Genomic DNA, 17,524 nt, shown 5'->3' with positions numbered 1-17,524 from the left:
TCCCCATTTTACTGATAAGAAACTGAACCACAGAGTAGATTACATGACTTAGTCAAGGTCACACTAGAAATCTGAACTGGGAACCAAACCTTTGTCTTCTGCCGCTCATCCTAATGCCCTATCCACTAAATCATCTTTCCTACCCTCCCTAGGCTTTGGCTCAATAAAAATGTATTCCACTTTCTTCTCTTTTTTTTTTTTAAATTGATCTTTCCAGCACCCAATAATTAGGTCTCACTCATAAACAGAGGGAGGCTCACTCGCTGTCCAAACAGACAGCACTAGACTCGGAGTCATGCTTGTTTGATTGTGTTTTAATTTAGTGCTGGAACAATCCACTTACCGAGGTACTCTCAAGGTCACACAAAATCCACCCAACTTTGAAGTCATTTATTTCTCAGCGCTGTTTGCAAAATCCATGTTGTTCTTGGCATCCTCCCCCCCCCCCATCAAAACAAATGCTGTTTTTTCCACAAAATATCAGTGAGAGAAAAACAAAACAACAACAAAAATGCTTCCTAACAGTGACATCCAAGAGATGGTGGAAGAATTGCCCAGGGAAATAGGAGGACTTGCTGCTTGAAACACTTAAGACTAGACTAGACACAGGGCTAGAGAACACACCACTGGCGGGGGGGGGGGGGGGGACACCCCCCTTGGGGGGGGGTGGGGGGGGGGCGAGAAAATTTAGTGTGTGGGGGAAGGAAAGTAGGGGGGTTACTTCAAAGGCTTATAATTCTGTGGCAGCAGCCAGCCCTCACGTGCAGCCTTGCCCTGCAGAACACCCCAAGAGTAACGGACTGCTGTTTACTGCCCTGATCAGTAGCTCTAACATCCGTCTAGCCAGTTAGCTGTCATGTATCTGTCTGTCTCTCTCACTGGCAAGTGAACTCCAGCTCTCATGTCTGATCACTTTTGGCTTGCACTGTTTTTCTTTTGAAATGTTGCTCTGGAATTAGATATTTTCTTGGTGTGCTAACCTGAGCTGTATTGTGTATCTAATACAGAAGCTATGGGCTGAACGGTCAAAGAAGACAAGGGGTATGTCTGCACTGCAGTTATAAACCCATGGCTGGCCCGTGCCAGCTGACTCGGGATCGCAGCACTTGGGCTGCGGGGCTGTTTCACAGCTGTGTAGATGTCTGGGCTCGGGCTGGAGGCTGGGCTGTAGGACCCGGCGAGGTTCTAGAACGCCTCTGGGAACTTAATTCCCTCGTGCCCCTTTGAAAATCTCAGCCTTTAATGGCCTAATGCTGTCATGGACGGAGGAGAGGCCGTGCTGCAGAGGAAATCCCTAGACAAACTGCTCAGCCTGGATTTGTCCTGGGCATTTCAGGGAGGGGCAGCTGGAAAAGCACCTCTCCCATCCTTTGAAAGGGGGCAGGGAGACCTCTCCCTCTGTGTCAGGCCAGCTCAGTGCCATGGTCCTGCTGTGATCCTGCCCCTCACCAGAGCCTTTGGGGGTATCTAGTGCCTGCAGCAATCTCAAGGAGTCTTGCACTCAGGAGCCAGGAGGACTATGCGTGTATCCAGCCCCGGATCAGGGGCGGGAGGCCGGGGAGGGAAGGCGTGGTCTTGTGTAAAGACACTGGACTGGGACACAGGAGACCTCGGGATGTATTCCTGGCTGTGCCACAGACTCTGTGAGTGACCTCGGGCAACTCAATGAGACTCTCTGTGCCTCAGTTCCCCATCTGTCCTATGGGGCTGATCATACTTCCTATACCTCAGGGCTGCCAATGCTTGTGAGGTGCTTGGACACTGTGGAGACGGGGGGCAGATAAGCACCTCCGTAGCGGTCTCTCGCCTACGCACGCAGAACTATACAATCCGGCTCTTAGAGCAGGGTATTTGGCTCATTCCCTTGATCACACTAATGTCACCCAGTAAATAAGAACAGCAACGCTGAGGTGTTGGGGGGCACAGGAGGCTGGCTGGTAATTGCAAGTCCTGGGGCTTGGGGTAGTGTGGGAGGGGCACAGGCTGACAGCTCATCGGCTGTGGGCAGCATGCAGCAGCTGGTGGCTTTTAAGCCGTGCTTGACAAGGAGAGGGGGAGTGAGCAAGCTGGAAGGGAGGCGGGGAAGTTCAACCTGGCTATGGTGACAGCTCCAAAAGGAGTGACTCTGCCCTTAGCCCACGTGGCTGGGCCTCGTTGCTGGAGCATATGTTGTGCATGGCATCCCCAGGCTGTCCTGCAAGGCCCATAGGCAGCAATACCCCCTGGGAGGAGGAGAGTGAGGTGGGGAAGCGGCCTCGTTAGCGTGGTACTTCTGGGCTTCATTCGGAACTTTTCTGCTCTGTTTCTTTAACATATTCAGTCCTGCTCCTTGGTTGCTGCATTTCATTCTGGTTTGAAACCACAGCCCCCAAGGTCTGCGCTGAACTTGTTTCTCCACTTATGTCCTTTGGTCGCCTGGGCGGCTTGAAGATGGAGAATTTAATTTGCTCCGACGGCCTCTCCTTTTCAGACGCCTCTCCCCAGATAGAGATGTACGTGCCCTTGGATTCTCCTATCTGTAGAGACTCAGTGGGAGCTCTGGGTGATGTCCCCGGTCTATGCTTTCAACTCTGCCTCCCTCCTCAGCATTTTTCCCTTTTGTTTTTCCCCTGGAGGGAATGTACCACTAACGAGTATTGAGACTGTCCCCAGCGACTCCCTCCATCTCTCTGACACACAATGTGGACTGCTCACTCATTAGTGCTAGCTCAGAAGGGGTGAATCTATCTATCTATCTATCCTCATATACCCCCTCTATCTATCTATCTATCTATCTATCTATCGTTACTGGGACAGGGATGGATAGATAGAGTGAGAGTCCTTTCACTGAAAATATTCTGCCACCAGTCTTGGTCCCTCACTGGCTCTCCACTCCCTTTCCCCCATAAGGCATTAGCGTCTCTTTAACATGGACTCACAACACTGTTCCATGGCCTTGCTAGTTCTGTCTGCCCCACTGAGTTATACTTAGGCTACCCTTGAAAAGAACCCAGTTGCATCAACTAGTGCAGGCTCATGTCGTGAGTGGCATTAGCTGCACGAGACATCTTGCATTTCCATCGCAGGCTCCAGGGGCCTGCTCCAAAGTTCACTGATGTCAGTGGGGTCAGATCAGGTGCCACATTCACAGCACATCACACCAATATGGCACTGTGAGCGCCATGAACACCTGAGGCTTGTACTCTATGCAGTATGAGCATGTGACAGCCATACTTTGTGCTCCATGCAATGAACACCTGTGCATTTCTGGGGGCTATTCAAGGTACTCGTTATTTGGAAATCATTTTGGAACCAAGAATCTGACTCCCAATGTGTCCCATCATAGGCATAACTGATCCATTGGGTTGTTCTCGTTACTGGTTGCTGGGAGGAAATGCTCCAAGACAGGTGGCAGAATATTTTCAGTGAAAGGACCGTATTTCTGGGATCTGCTCTTTCCATAGCCTGAGTGTAGTGAGTTTTAGGGCACACTGTCAATGGAATTTTTGGTTAGGTTTTTGAAAGTCTGAGGATAAACAAGTGGGAATTAGCTCCGGAGTTTGCATTTGAAGTTAAAAGGCTGGTATGTTGCTGATATTATTGCTGTAAGTCACCCTGGTGAGTGATGATGGGACCCAGTCAAAATAAACACATGCGTAATTACATTCATTAAAATAATCTAAAAGGCAGCAAGGCCCTGTGGCTAGAGAACCAGACTGGAAGCCAAGAGCCCCAGGGTCTGATCATGGCTTTGCCGCTGAGTGCACTAAATCATCTCCCGGCTCGTCAGTTTCTCCACCCGTACAGGGGGATGCCAATACTTATTGAGATAGAAAATGCCACGTATTGTTATTCCTATTATTTAAACGAATGTTTGATCTGATTTACTGGAATAAATGAACGAAAAGGAACAGCAGCCTGTGACTCAATTGGACATGGCAACATATTGCTTAAGATAGTGCTGTGCGTATTGCAGGAGCGTTGTAAATACTGGTTTTCTTCTTAGGCCTTCTCCAAGATTTTGCAAAAGAGGCTAGTAATGTCAGGTGCCTCGGTTTTTGGCTGCCCAACCTGACATACCTTAAAGGGGCCTGATTTTCAGAGGGCAGGTGCTGAGCAGGTTCTGTCCATGTTGTTGGTCAAGGATCACATTCCCCTGCACTCCAGGGGCTGGAAAATCAGGACATCATGAGCAAGCTTGTGCTGTCCAACTTTTTAGCTGGGTTTTGCACAGTCAGAAAGTTTAGATAGGATGGAAACACATGGACATGGGAATTGCCAGACTGGAGCAGAACCAAGAGCTGTCTGCTCCAGTATCCTGTCTCTAAGAATGGCCCAAGCTAGCTTCTTTAGAGGAAGGTGTAGGAGCCCTGCGGTAGGCAGATGTGGGATACTCTGCCCCCTACATAGGGGCAGCCATACTTCTGGAAGCTCATCTGAAATGTACCTCTGAACTAGTTGAGGTTCCCCCAGCACCAGCTCAGACCCTGCTCCTGCATTGTGCAGTAACTTCTTGCTTCTCCTCTTCTTCCTCCCCCTCCTCAGAGCCTCACCTGTGTATCTATGTGGGGATGTCCTCCAGTATTTTCCCCTTTGCCTTCATCTTTCCCCTTCCTTGGTGGTTCTCCCCTCCTGTCCAGACTTAGAGCCTCACCTGTGTTGTGTTCCTGTGTTGTCGCATAGGGAGTTTGCCCGTTGGAAGGTGAGGAACACAGCCATCGAACGGAGGGACCTGGTCCGCAATCCAGTGCCCCTGATGCCTGAATTCCAGAGGAGCATCCGCTTGCTGGGCAGGAGACCCACCACGCAACAGTTCATTGATACCATCATCAAAAAGTACGGCACCCACATCCTCATCTCTGCCACCCTAGGAGGTAGGTGGCAACCGGGGTATTTTCTTACACAGTCACTGGGACGGTGGGGAGAGGGGGTGAAGCATGCTCTTCCAGCTCTGTGTCACTTTGAATGTAAGAGAGACAAGGTGGGCGAGGGAAATATCTTTTATTGGACCAACTTCTGTTGGTGGAAGGTGCAAGCGTTTGAGCTACACAGAGCCCTTCTTCAGGCCCGAGGAAGGATGTAGGTCGGTTGGTATGGTGATGAGTCAGGGTCGTCACATTTCCCCCCCTGAAGCCCCATACCCTCCTCCAGATCTGCTCAAAAGCCCAGGCTAACTCTGAATGGCCTCCTTGGCTTATGAAGCAGAGTGTGCGGGGGTGGGTATCGGTAGATGTGACATGTGCGCCTGGTGTGACCATGGAATGTGTATTGGTGTGTGTGACATGAGCGCAGGTGTGCTTTGTTTGACAATAGCATGCGTGGAGTGTTTCTGTGATCTGCGTTTACACACACTTGATATGAGAACGGTGTGTGTTTATATGATGTGTGCGCACATGTCTGTGTCAGGTTTTGAGTGCATACCGTATGTGTGTAGGGTGGGCAGTCGTGCCTAGTGGTCAGAGCAGAGGTGGTCAGGCCAGGAACGGCGCCCAAGCTCAAAGCTGGAGTCAGGGACCGAGAGTCAGAGCCCAGGGTCAGGAACCAAGCAGGGCTGCAGTGGACTGGGCAGGATAGGAACAAGGCTGGGAACAAGTAGGATCAGGGCTGGAGCAGAGCGAGGAGCAAGGCAGGCACAGTAGAGATTACATTAGCGGGTGTGTGAGTTGAGCTGCCAGAGATCCGTTGTGGCTGTTGGACCTAGGTGCTTGTTGACTTCCTCGGCCAGTAGGTGGGGTGTCAATCATGCAGCTCTGTTGTGCTCATAGGCTGCCCAGAGACTGGGCAGGCATGACGGCAAGTCCTCATCCCTGACAATATACGTGTGTCCACACACCTGCTGAGGGCTCGGGTGGAAGGCCTTGGAAATATTTTGCAGCCCTAGTGATGCCCAAAGTTAAACTGAGTAGCGCAAGTGCTCTCGGCTGACGCAAACCCACTGTCATTGCTCCCCCTGGTGCTAGGACAAGGCATTGCAAGGGGTTCTTCCACGGCAGCATCCCCTTATCCATCATTCTGGTTCTGCAACTGTCTGCAGCTTCTGTGGCCCGGCCCTCCAGCCAGGTCACCTTTCAGCTCAGCCCCCTTCCGGGGGTAACAGAAAAGTCCAAACAGAAAACTCAGAGTCTAATGGCCTTTATGCTAGGCCTTTGGCCCCCATCTGGATGAATGGACTATAAGGTGGATAGAAAGCTGGCTAGATGATCAGGCTCAACGGATAGTGATCAACGGCTCCATGTCTAGCTGGCAGCCGGTATCAAGTGGAGTGCCCCAAGGGTCGGTCCTGGGGCCAGTTTTGTTAAACATCTTCATTAATGATCTGGATGATGGGATGAATTGCACCCTCAGCAAGTTCGCGGATGACACTAAGCTGGGGGGGAGAGATAGATACACTGGAGGGTAGGGAGAGGGTCCAGAGTGACCTAGACAAATTGGAGGATTGGGCCAAAAGAAATCTGATGAGGTTCAACAAGGACAAGTGCAGAGTCCTGCACTTAGGAAGGAAGAATCCCATGCACCGCTACAGGCTGGGGACCAACTGGCTAAGCAGCAGTTCTGCAGAAAAGGACCTGGGGATTACAGTGGACAAGAAGCTGGATATGAGTCAGCAGTGTGCCCTTGTTGCCAAGAAGGCTAACGGCATATTGGGCTGCATTAGTAGGAGCATTGGTAGCAGATCAAGGGAAGTGATTATTCCCCTCTATTCGGCACTGGTGAAGTCACATCTGGAGTATTATGTCCAGTTTCTCCCCCCACTTCCTGCCCCCCACTACAGAAAGGATATGGACAAATTGGAGAGAGTCCAGCAGAGGGCAACGAAAATGATCAGGGGGCTGGGGCACATGATTTACGAGGAGAGGCTGAGGGAACTGGGGTTATTTAGTCTGCAGAAGAGAAGAGTGAGGGGGGATTTGATAGCAGCCTTCAATTACCTGAAGGGGGGTTCCAAAGAGGATGGAGCTCCGCTGTTCTCAGTGGTGGCAGATGACAGAACAAAGAGCAGTGGGGGAGGTCTAGGTTGGATAGTAGGAAAAACTATTTCACTAGGAGGGTGGGGAAGCACTGGAATGGGTTACCTAGGGAGGTGGTGGAATCTCCTTCCTTAGAGGTTTTTAAGGCCCAGCTTGACAAAGCCCTGGCTGGGATGATTTAGTTGGGAATTGGTCCTGCTTTGAGCAGGGGGTTGGCCTAGATGACCTCCTGAGGTCTCTTCCAACCCTAATCTTCTATGATTCTATGATCTGGGCATACCTATCTTTGTTCTTTCAGTCCTGAAGCCTGTAGGAGGACTGACCTCTCCTCTTGGTTTTCCAGCCCAGGGACACCATGTTAGGCAGCTAAGGAGTGATCCTTCTAATCCCTCACTGCTTCCTTGGGATGCTCCTATTTTGTCCTTAGCTCTTTCAGGGCTAAGGTCTCCACTACTCTCACTCCAGCTTCCTCCCTGCCCGCCGCTGAGGCGTGACTTCCAGGCCACTGCCAGTCTCTCTGGCAGCAGATGGATTGTAATTCAGAATGTCCCCTCTCTCTCTCTCTTTAAGGCCCGACTCCCCCAGCTCTCCTCCCTGGAGCTAGGGTGGGAACTTAGGCAGGTTGTGGAGCTTTAGCAAGAATCTCCTTCACCTGGCCCCTTCCTCCAATTAGTCCTCAGGCTCAGCAGCCCACCCGTCTCCTGCTGCTGTCTGCCATGCTATGAAGGAGAAGGCAGCATATATGCTGATCCCCTTCCTAAAGCTCATCCCAATTGGCTGGGAGCAAGGGGAGCCCTGGCTCCACCCACCCTGCAAAGCTCCTGATCACAAGCCCTTAAAGAAACAATAACTGGATTTCCTCCCAAAATACTACTTACTTCTAGGACCACTTCCTTTCCACCAGTATCTCCTATTTCCTAGGCCCTTATATATATCAGACCTCCCAAGATCTTAAAAGGCAATGCCACATGATGGGGGTGAACTGAGCCCTATGTCTTACTACTTTTAACAGGACAGAGTACTCCGTGTGGCCTTAGGTACTGCTATGTGTGAGAGACTCACAGTATGGCCCTGAGTATGCAAATACCAATATCTGAGTATGTGAGTTTTAAGATAGGGTGAGCAGATGTCCCGATTTTTGGGTCTTTTTCTTATATAAGCTCCTATTACCCCCAACTCCTGTCCCGATTTTTCACATTTGCTCTCTGGTCACCCTAGTTTTAAGACGATGTTTTGAGAGGGTGCAGTTTTGAGAGGGTGCATATGGGCATGTGTGTGTGATGCCTGTGTGATGATAATCATTCCAGATTAAATATGTTAAAGCCAAACTCCAAATAAGTGCACAGGCAGCATTTGAAAGAACCATGTGAATTGGATATTCTGCCTGGGTGATTTTCTCTCTTGAAATAGACAGAATAGCAGCGTGGCTGGTATAGTGCCTATAATACCAGTCCCCCCTAACCTTCACACCCTGCCTTGTTTCTTGAAACCAGATGCTCTCTCTCTCTCTGATACAAACTCAATACAGAAGGAAAACAATCTTCTCCCACAGGGGAAACTCACTGGACTTGGAAAAATCTTGGAGTGCTCTATGAAGTAGCATACCAAGGCATTAGGCAGGGATGGAGACACTGATGGGGGACAGAGAGTGGCCTGAACTGGATACAACAGTTAAAGGAAAAAATATGGGTCATATTTAAAGAAAAAAGAATAATAATTAAATTCAATGCAAAATATATACCCAGGGACTGCAGACAGGTCCCGGTATGGGCAGCATACGCCAGGAGATCAATACGATGGAGAACTGCAGGTGCAGTCACCAATTTGCATGCCCGGTTACTGGAGCTGGGTAGAAAATTTCAAATATTTTGAAAATTAAAAAGTGGAAGTCCATTTCTCATGGACATTTTTTGCTTCTGTTTGTCTTTTTACCGCTTGTAGCTATTATCCGTTTTGTACATAGAGTTAAACAGCATGTATAGCATGGATCAGTAGTTGCACTGAGAATACTGCAGTGACAAAGAAGGCATCTTATCTTAAAGTTTTGTGCTGCTGCTCATCATATTATCTGAGCACCGTCCACATAAAATAGACTGGCAATAGCAAAATCCTTAGTGAAATTCCTAGGATTTCTGGCTCTTGTTCCTCTGGGGGCTATGGAAAGCTCTTTAAACATACTGTAAATGATCAGCTATGTAGACAAGATTAGACTGATTTGCATCCCTGCCTGCATATATTTCATGCACAAGGTAGGTGCCAGATCCTCAGATGGGCTAAACTGGTGGAGGTCCATTGAAGTCATGTGGTCCTAGCCATTACTGAATGCAGCCCTAAAAGAATCCTTAGTCCAAAACTGCCGGTTCAATGCATCCAATCAAATTCCACCACCCCAACCACATGAAATGTTCCAATACAGCAAAGCACGTGCTTAAGTGATTTGCTGGGTAGAGATGCTGTGTTGAATCAGGGCCTAAAAGAACTCTGTATAGAGAGAGCTCATTTCTGTTAAGGAAACATCTCCTTGGAATCATAGAATATCAGGGTTGGAAGGGACTTTAGGAGGTCATCTAGTCCAACCCCCTGCTCAAAGCAGGACCAATCCCCAGAAAGATTTTTACCCCAGTTCCCTAAATGGCCTCCTCAAGGATTGAACTCACAACTCTGAGGTTAGTAGGCCAATGCTCAAACCACTGAGCTATCCCTCCCTCCAGGATAGCCTAGTGGTACACAGGACAAGGCAGTGAAGGAAGAAACCATGGAGGTGAATGGAGTTTTATTTGTGGTTTTATTTTTCTTTCCATTGGCAGCCTTTTTCTCTTCCACGTCCCTGGAAATTCCAAATAACAAAGACCTTCAACGGTGAAATATATTTTTAATTTCACCCGGGCGAGGTTGTGAATTATTCACAGTGGCTTGTTCCATCTCCTGTTTTTACAACACAACATTTTTAAATATGCAGAGGCTTGTAACGAGAGCTGGTGTTGGACAGAAGTGCGAAGTGTTCAATCAGCCCAGAGCAGCGGGGTTGGGGCAGGCAGGGCAAGAGGAATGAAGGATTCATCTTGCCAATGACCGTGATGAAGATGAAGCAGCTTTAGACCTGCCACACAGTGTGCATTGTGCACGGAGGGGGACATGTTCTGCTCAGAGTTTGCAGGCTAATCCAGATCCCTGTGACATCAAGTCGATCGTCGCTTAGGAGTCGCTTTAAGACCTTGGACCCCATAAAAAAGCAGCTACCCAGAGAATTGTGCTTTTTATTAATTCAAATCTCAGCCTGACATTTAACCAGCTATAGAACGAGAGACAAATGTGCAAGACTCCCTGTTTGCGTAGCAGCTGTTGGGAGGGGCTCAAGGAGGTCCGAGAGATGGAGCAGACCATCCTGCATCCAGCACTGTTGCGGCCTAGACACTTTCCACAAGAGGAGGATTTCTGATGCCTTTCTGTTGCCGAGCAGCTTGTTTCCCCCAGAGCCCGACAGAGAGCCAGCCCTGCTCCAGTTTAGTTCTGACAAAGGGATTGGTGCAGGGTCATTTCTAGGGCATCCACGCTCAGGGATGGAGTACACAGAGCCGAGAGCTAATTTGCAGGGAAAGCCCTGAAGGGAAGACAACTTTGAACGTAGCATCCGCTTAATAAACGAGAAATTAAGACTTAATAATGCAGCAAAAGTCTATTAACCCCTCTTGATCTATGGGCTGTTTTCGCTGGCTCTCTTTCCATGGGGATGTTGGGCTTTTCCCAGTCTTAGGCACATGCACACAGCGTGGGTTTCAAGCAGCGGTCTCTCCCTGCCCTCTCCTGCCATTGTATCTCACGTCTCAGGAACGGGGCTTGTCTCCCAGGATGTGCATGGAATGAAGCACGGAGAGGTTTCTCTTTTTTTCCCCCCTCATCCTCCCTGTGGTGAGACTGAAACACTTTGGAGGGGCAAACGACGGCTTCTTTGGGAATAGAACACAGATCTCCAGGTGCCATAAAAGCTTTGGGTTCTCCAACTACTGTCTAGGTGCTAGCTTCAAATACCCTACTTACATGCCGGTCTGGGACCCTTGTTCCTACCCTCAGCTCCGTCCATGTAGATTCCATTTTTGGATAAGTATTTAACATCCTAGCACCTTCGGTTACTGCCCAGTAGCTTTACCAGGTGGGGATTAAACCAGGACGTTTTGCTTTCTGCCAGGTCTCCACGGCTGTGTCTACACGACGAGCTAGGGGTGTGAGTCCCCAACTCGTGTACACATATTTGTGCTATCTCCTGAGAGTTAGCATGAATACAAGTAGCAGGGTAGCCGTGGTAGTATGGGGAGCGGCAGCAGAGGCATGGCTGAGCCGTGTCAAGTACAAAAGTGTCTGAAATCAGTGGATATATACTCAGCATGGCTTGGTCGTTCCTCCACTGCCGCTCCCCACGCTTCTGGAGCTACATTGAATGTCTATATTCACACTACCTTGATGACAGCAGTGCCAGGGCAGGTCTACACTTAGAACGCTGGTGCAGCTGCGCCACTGTAGCACTTCAGTGAAGACGCAATTACGGGAGAGCTTCTCCCGGCCGCGTAGTTAATCCACCTCCATGAGAGGCGGTAGCTCTGTTGCAGGGAGAAGCCCTCCCATCCACATAGCCCTGTCTACACCGGGGTTAGGCCGATAGAACTACATCGCTCGGGGGGAGGGGTGGATTTTTCACACTCCTGATCATTATATTTATACCAGTGCAAGTTCACAGTGTACAAGAGCATCCCCAGTTCAAAGCGTTGTCCCAGCCCAGCATTCCACCAGTGATTGTTGAGCCAGGGACTGACAACGGCCTTGATCTTTCTGCATGGGAAGCAAAAACAAGGTGTGGGCTTTGCACAAGAACACAAGGGAGTTTCCAAATCCCACTAGAACTCAACAGGAGCTGGGTATCTAACTGCCATCCGGGAGATACCCGTCCAGGGCCCCCAGGTGCCACATTCTGCTAGGTACGGTAGTCTAGTCTGAAATGGACACAGAAGACCACATTGATCTCTGGTGCAACTCCACTGAGTTCAGTACAGTTACATCAAGGATACATTTGGCCCAAGCTACAGCCTTTATTGCCTATTAATCACATTCCCCCACAAGCACCTTTGCATTTTCTCCCAAGCTTTCCCCCTCATACAAGGAACTCCCTGTAAACATCCACAAACTCCCTGTAAACATTCCTTCAAAGCTCTCCTGAAAACTCACCTGCGTTGTGACGCCGGCAAAACACTTGACAGCAGCTAAGCAGCTGGTGTGCTGTGACCGCTGCTTATCATGTTAATCACATTAGTCTCATTACCTTGTGCTTCCCCCGTCTGTTTGTTGTATCCACCTGTTGTCTCCCATCATATGCTTAGATTGTAAACCCTTTGGGGCAGGAAACATCTTCTCTGTTATGTGTGTGTTCAAGGCCTAACATGGTGAAGCCTTGATCCCCAACTTGGGCCTCTAGGCATCACTGTCAACAGATTCATTGTTGATTATTATTAATTATTGTTGTTATTATTTAGAGCTGGTCAGAATTTGGGTTGTTTTTTTCCCATGGAAAATTTTGAGGAAAACAATGGTTTGGGTCGGAATTTTCCGCAGAAAATTTTGACATCCTGGCAAAAAATCAAAATATTTTGATTTGAAAATGCCACAGCTTGCCTCAGGGGAGTTGTAGTTGGGTGCTGGAAGCTCCCATTCTCTGTGGCTTAGATTGGGTTCCCTGGTCAGGCTGTTTGTCATGATGCACCACAGTCTTCCCTCTTGGTGTGTCGTGGGAGACCCTGGCCATGGTGCATCATGGGATATGTGGGTCAGCTAGGGAGTCTGGCCCATCGAGGAGAATAAGGCCGTGGGGAAACTGAACTACAATTCCCATTAGGCACCACAGTAGTATAGCCAAATCAAAATATTCTGGGGTTTGGTTTTTAAATAAAAAATGTGGAGACACATTTCATATCATTTTTTTAATTTTTCAAATCAAAGTTTGTCACAGAAAGTGTCTGCTTTCCACAGGAAAAAATCAGTTTTTTCCTTAAAATAATCAAATGTCCCTATAGTAAAATCCATCAAAACAGTAGTGATGCAATTTCTTTCATACAACCCTAGTATTATAATGATCAGCAGCAGCATAAATATCAGTTCATCTGTTGGATACACAGGTTGGATTATAGCAGGTGCTACTTACTTCCACCCTAATTAAACTTTGATTCTTCTCTTAAAGCTAACTACATAAAAAAAACCTTCTGCTCCGTGTGTACATTCAAAATCAGATTTCCTGACCTCAGTGAGGAAAATGTGTTGGTTTTGCCTGTCACTCCTTTGAGTCTTGCAATGCTAGCAGAGCTCAGAGAAAGTCAGCTGGATTGTATTCTGGCTCAGCCATCATGAATAGATGTTTTTAACAATAAACTGTGGTTATAAACTTTGTTCTGTCTTCTTTTCATTTCATTCAGAATGTTGCTATTGTTCATTAACGTTTGTTGCCTCTTGGGACTCGAACGTCTGTACTTCCTGATTCTCTGTCATTTCCAGGGCAGCAGTGCTCTTGTTAATACCGGGCCTGATTTCCCTGCACTCCTTTGTCCTGTTCAACACCTTATCCCTTGCTCTTGTACCCACACAACACGCATCACCTGTGCTCTCCAGGACTGTAGGAAGAGCAAGTGGTTGTTTATGCTACTTCTCTTTGCTGTTTTTCTGCTTGTCATCTCATCCCTCCTACTCCCCATTCTTCTCAACCACTCATCTTGCATAGCCACTGGATGCCAGGTGACACTCGTTTACCCTTTAAACACAGATCCAGTCACTCATGAGCTAAATGTAACTTAAGCCATCATTTATGCTATGAATTAAGAAAAGAGACTTCCATGAGAGTTGCATCTTCTTCCACCAAGTCTAAATATTGGCCCCATCACTCCAAATGTACCCCCAAAATGACAAGCCTTGTTGTTATTGTTCTATATAATGGGCTAGTTTCTCAGTTGGTGTAAATCAGCATTGTCTTTAGTGAAGTTATTCCAGTTTACAGCAGCTGCTGCACCATTGGCCTCAATGGAACTATACTCAGATTTTGAATCTGGCCTATTGTACAGAAGAATGGGACTGGATTTGTTGCACAAGGCATCTCCAGGGGTGCAGAGTTTGGACTGCACAGGTTCAGCGTGTGATACCATCGGTACCTGTGTGGTAGCAGCAAACCTTCCAATGTAGCAATCTGTTTCCTTTCACTGCAGGGGAGGAGGCCTTGACCATGTACATGGACAAAAGCCGGCTTGACAGGAAGTCAGGAAACGCCACCCAAAGCGTTGAGGCGCTGCACCAGCTTGCTTCCTCCTACTTTGTAGACCGCGATGGCACCATGAGGAGACTCCATGAGATCCAGATCTCTACCGGAGCAATCAAGGTATTGCCTCTGCTGCTATGGAGATTCCAGGGAGAGACATGGCCTGGGGAATGACAGCCATTCCAATGCAATAGTGATGCCAGTCAGGGCTTGGCCTTTAATATGGTATTGCCGCTGGGTAGGCACCAGCCATTCCAACGTGGCATTCTTCCCAGGAAAAGGCAAGTTATTGCCCTGTGGTACAGATGTTAGATGGGAAAAGTCATTCTTTTGTGTCCCTCATTTTGGGTAGGCACAGATCATTCCGGCGTGGAAGTGATTTTTGGGAAGGGGACACCCAGTGTGGCATTGATGTTAAAGAGAACGTGGTCCTTGCCGTGTAGCAGTGGTATTGGGGAGGGCCTGGCCACGGCAGGTCAGCAGCGACAATGGAAATGGGCAAGCAGTTCTGCAGTGGCAGCCTCACTCCACCCTTGTATGTCTTCCTGCAGCAGGTATTAGTACAGTTTCTACTGAACAGCTCTCAGGTGAATTGATTACAAGGGAATGAGAAAAGCCCACAATGAGGCTTTACAAAGGCTTCCGGATAGAGATAGAGAGCTGGGGGGGGGGAGCGGGGGAAGCTACTGGGAGGAGGATACAAAGGAAAGGAAAATGGATCCACAAACAACGGCCTCCTCCTTTGAAAGCACTCAGTCTCCATTGGGGAAGGATTCCATTGTCAGGGAACGTGCTGCAGGGAAGGCAGTCGGGATGGAGACATCACTCTTAGCCATCACACTGAAAGGCTCTGGCTTGTGTTATTGTTCTGTGGTGTCTCCTGGCCCAGCCTATTCCCTCAAGGATGGGAAACTGGATTGAGATATTGAAGCCCTGACAGCACATAACCACTCTTTGTGAACTCAGAAAGGGCAGGTCTCCTCGGCAGCTAGATACCAACGATAACAACAGCTACGCTACACACCGCGGGAGGATTTTCTGTGTCTCCATCTATCCATAGTATGTGCTTGTGTGGTGGGGGGCAGGACGTCGTTCACCATATCTGTTTCTCAACCCATGTGCTCTAGATTGCCATGGAGAGAAAACAGGATAATTCCTCTCCTGCCTTCTGGTCTAAGCCAGCAGAGATCCCCCATGGATCAGCCTACAGGCCTCCCCTCACCAGGCCCAGATTCAGATGCAATAATATAAAACAAGGGACAGTTTGCAGCTGGACAGAGTCTGGGAGGTGGATCTTCTTTCAAGTTTGCATTTCTAACCTGGCCAAGGGGGATATTTGGCTCTTACCCACGTCATGGAGGTTGTATTTTCGTGAGGGTGGGATGGATGTGGGTGTCTGTCAGCCAGTGGAGATGTCAGGGACTGGACCGTCCTGGAAATGCCGCAAACAAATGGCATGTTTCCTTTTTTTTGCACCCTGCTCTAGGTAACAGAAACTCGGACTGGCCCCCTGGGCTGTAACAGCTACGACAATCTGGACTCTGTGAGTTCTGTCCTTCTGCAAAGCACTGAGAGCAAACTCCACCTGCAAGGTAGGAAACAGAAGAAAGGAATGAGTGAATGTCGGGGGGGTGGGGGAAAGGAAAGACAAGAGGAAATTAAAGCTCATACCCTCCTCCTCCTCCTTCTTCTTCCTCTTCTAGTGTTTGTTACACTCACTTGCCTTGTCTTCAGTTACATTGTAAGCTCCTTCGAGCAGGGACAGTGTCTTCTTATTTATATGTACAGCGCCTAGCACAATGGGACCAGAACTGCAAAGGCATTCAGGTGCCTAAAGATGTAATTAGGAACAGAGTGGAATTTCCAAAAGTGCCTACATAATGTAGGTGCCTGAATCCCATTGGCTTTCAATGGGAGTTAGGCACCTAACCTGCTCAGGTGTTTCGGTAAATCCTACATGGGTGCCTAGATGCAGCTTTACGTGCCTAGAGGCCTTTGCCATTTTGGCCCTCAGTCCTCTGCATCCTACTGCAGTTCAAATAGTAGTAAACAGTAACAATGGTTGAAACAGGGAGAAGGAGAAACAGAGAAGGACTAAGAGGGAGAGAGAGAGAGAGAGATTTATGGCAGGGCTATGGACCTGACCCAAAGCCCACTGAGGTCAATGGGAGTTTTTCCGCTGATTTCACTGGCCTTTGGATTGGTCCCTATATCATTACACCAGTGCTCTATGATTTGTATTGGCTGCCTATTGGTTTTCAGGCAGAGTTTAAGGTTTTAACCTATATAAACTTGACCTTGCCACGCTCTCTGCTTGTCTGAAGTAGTCTGAGTCTGTTGGCATCCAGGACAAGCTGTGAGGTGCAACTACTTTTTTTTGGCAGGGGGGGAAGCGGGGCTTGGGAAATGAGTGAGAACTGAATGAGGGTGGAATATTATGCCTTTTGAGATTCATTTTTTGGTTAGTAGCTTGACTACAAGGGTGAATCTAGGCTGCTGGGTTTGTTATTCATATTGACTGTGTTCTAAAACAAACCCAAAAGCACCAGAGAATAAATGGGCATGATGCTTTTTTATTGTTGTATATACATCAACGTAAAGAAATACCAACATATCCAATGATATTTAAGTAACATACTGGCCAAATGTCCCTTTGTCCCTCTCTGGTGGCTGATCAGAGGTGTGTCAGTCAGCTACAACCTAGTATACCTAATCCTTTAGTTCAAGTCATAGACACCTGTATTTTGGAACTGGAGGTCATGGGCCAAGTACATTAATTAACGTAATGACCAGTCCTGGTTCCACTGAAGTCAACAGGAGTCTTTCCATTGACTTCAATGGAGCAGGAAATTTATTGTGCATGAACTTTGTTGTGATTATACTCAATGTTTAAGATAATAGGAAATATGAATTTTAACAGTTCACTTTGTCCAATTTTTATATAGATTTAAATTGTAAATTTTGCAGAAGAACATGCTATATTATGTTTTTGGTTTTCAGTGTAAATTGGCAAGCGTTGTTTTAATTTTAGTGAAACATAGGATGTTTCACAGAAATTGGGTTTCATTTATTAAGTCATATTGTGGATTTTTTTTTTAAATGTTTTCTTTAAAATTAATAGTCATGTTGCTTTAAATGTATTGGTGATCACTGAATGTACCTTCCCATAATTTATATAGATAGTAATATATAATGTAGGGCTTCTTATATATACTATAAGGATGATCACTAATCAAAACCCTTTAGATAGATAGATAGATAGATAGATAGATAGATAGATAGATAGATAGAT

At 47.8% G+C, this 17,524-nt stretch overlaps 1 protein-coding gene across 1 annotated transcript in view; it reads left to right on the top strand.

Moving 5' to 3' along the window:
- Positions 1–17,524, top strand: part of BRINP1 (BMP/retinoic acid inducible neural specific 1) — a 95,184-nt gene that overhangs the window by 55,234 nt on the left and 22,426 nt on the right. The window contains exons 3-5 of the mRNA XM_024197849.1: positions 4,663–4,853; positions 14,183–14,352; positions 15,719–15,824. Coding sequence (XP_024053617.1) covers positions 4,663–4,853; positions 14,183–14,352; positions 15,719–15,824 — 467 coding nt within the window. The remainder of the gene's footprint in view (positions 1–4,662; positions 4,854–14,182; positions 14,353–15,718; positions 15,825–17,524) is intronic.

The sequence above is a fragment of the Terrapene carolina genome, unplaced genomic scaffold (genome assembly GCF_002925995.2).
Source record: "Terrapene carolina triunguis isolate 2854851 unplaced genomic scaffold, T_m_triunguis-2.0 Scaffold238, whole genome shotgun sequence".
NCBI lineage: Eukaryota > Metazoa > Chordata > Testudines > Emydidae > Terrapene > Terrapene triunguis.
Note: the sequence above shows the minus strand (reverse complement) of the source record. Positions and strands in the feature narration are given on the sequence as shown.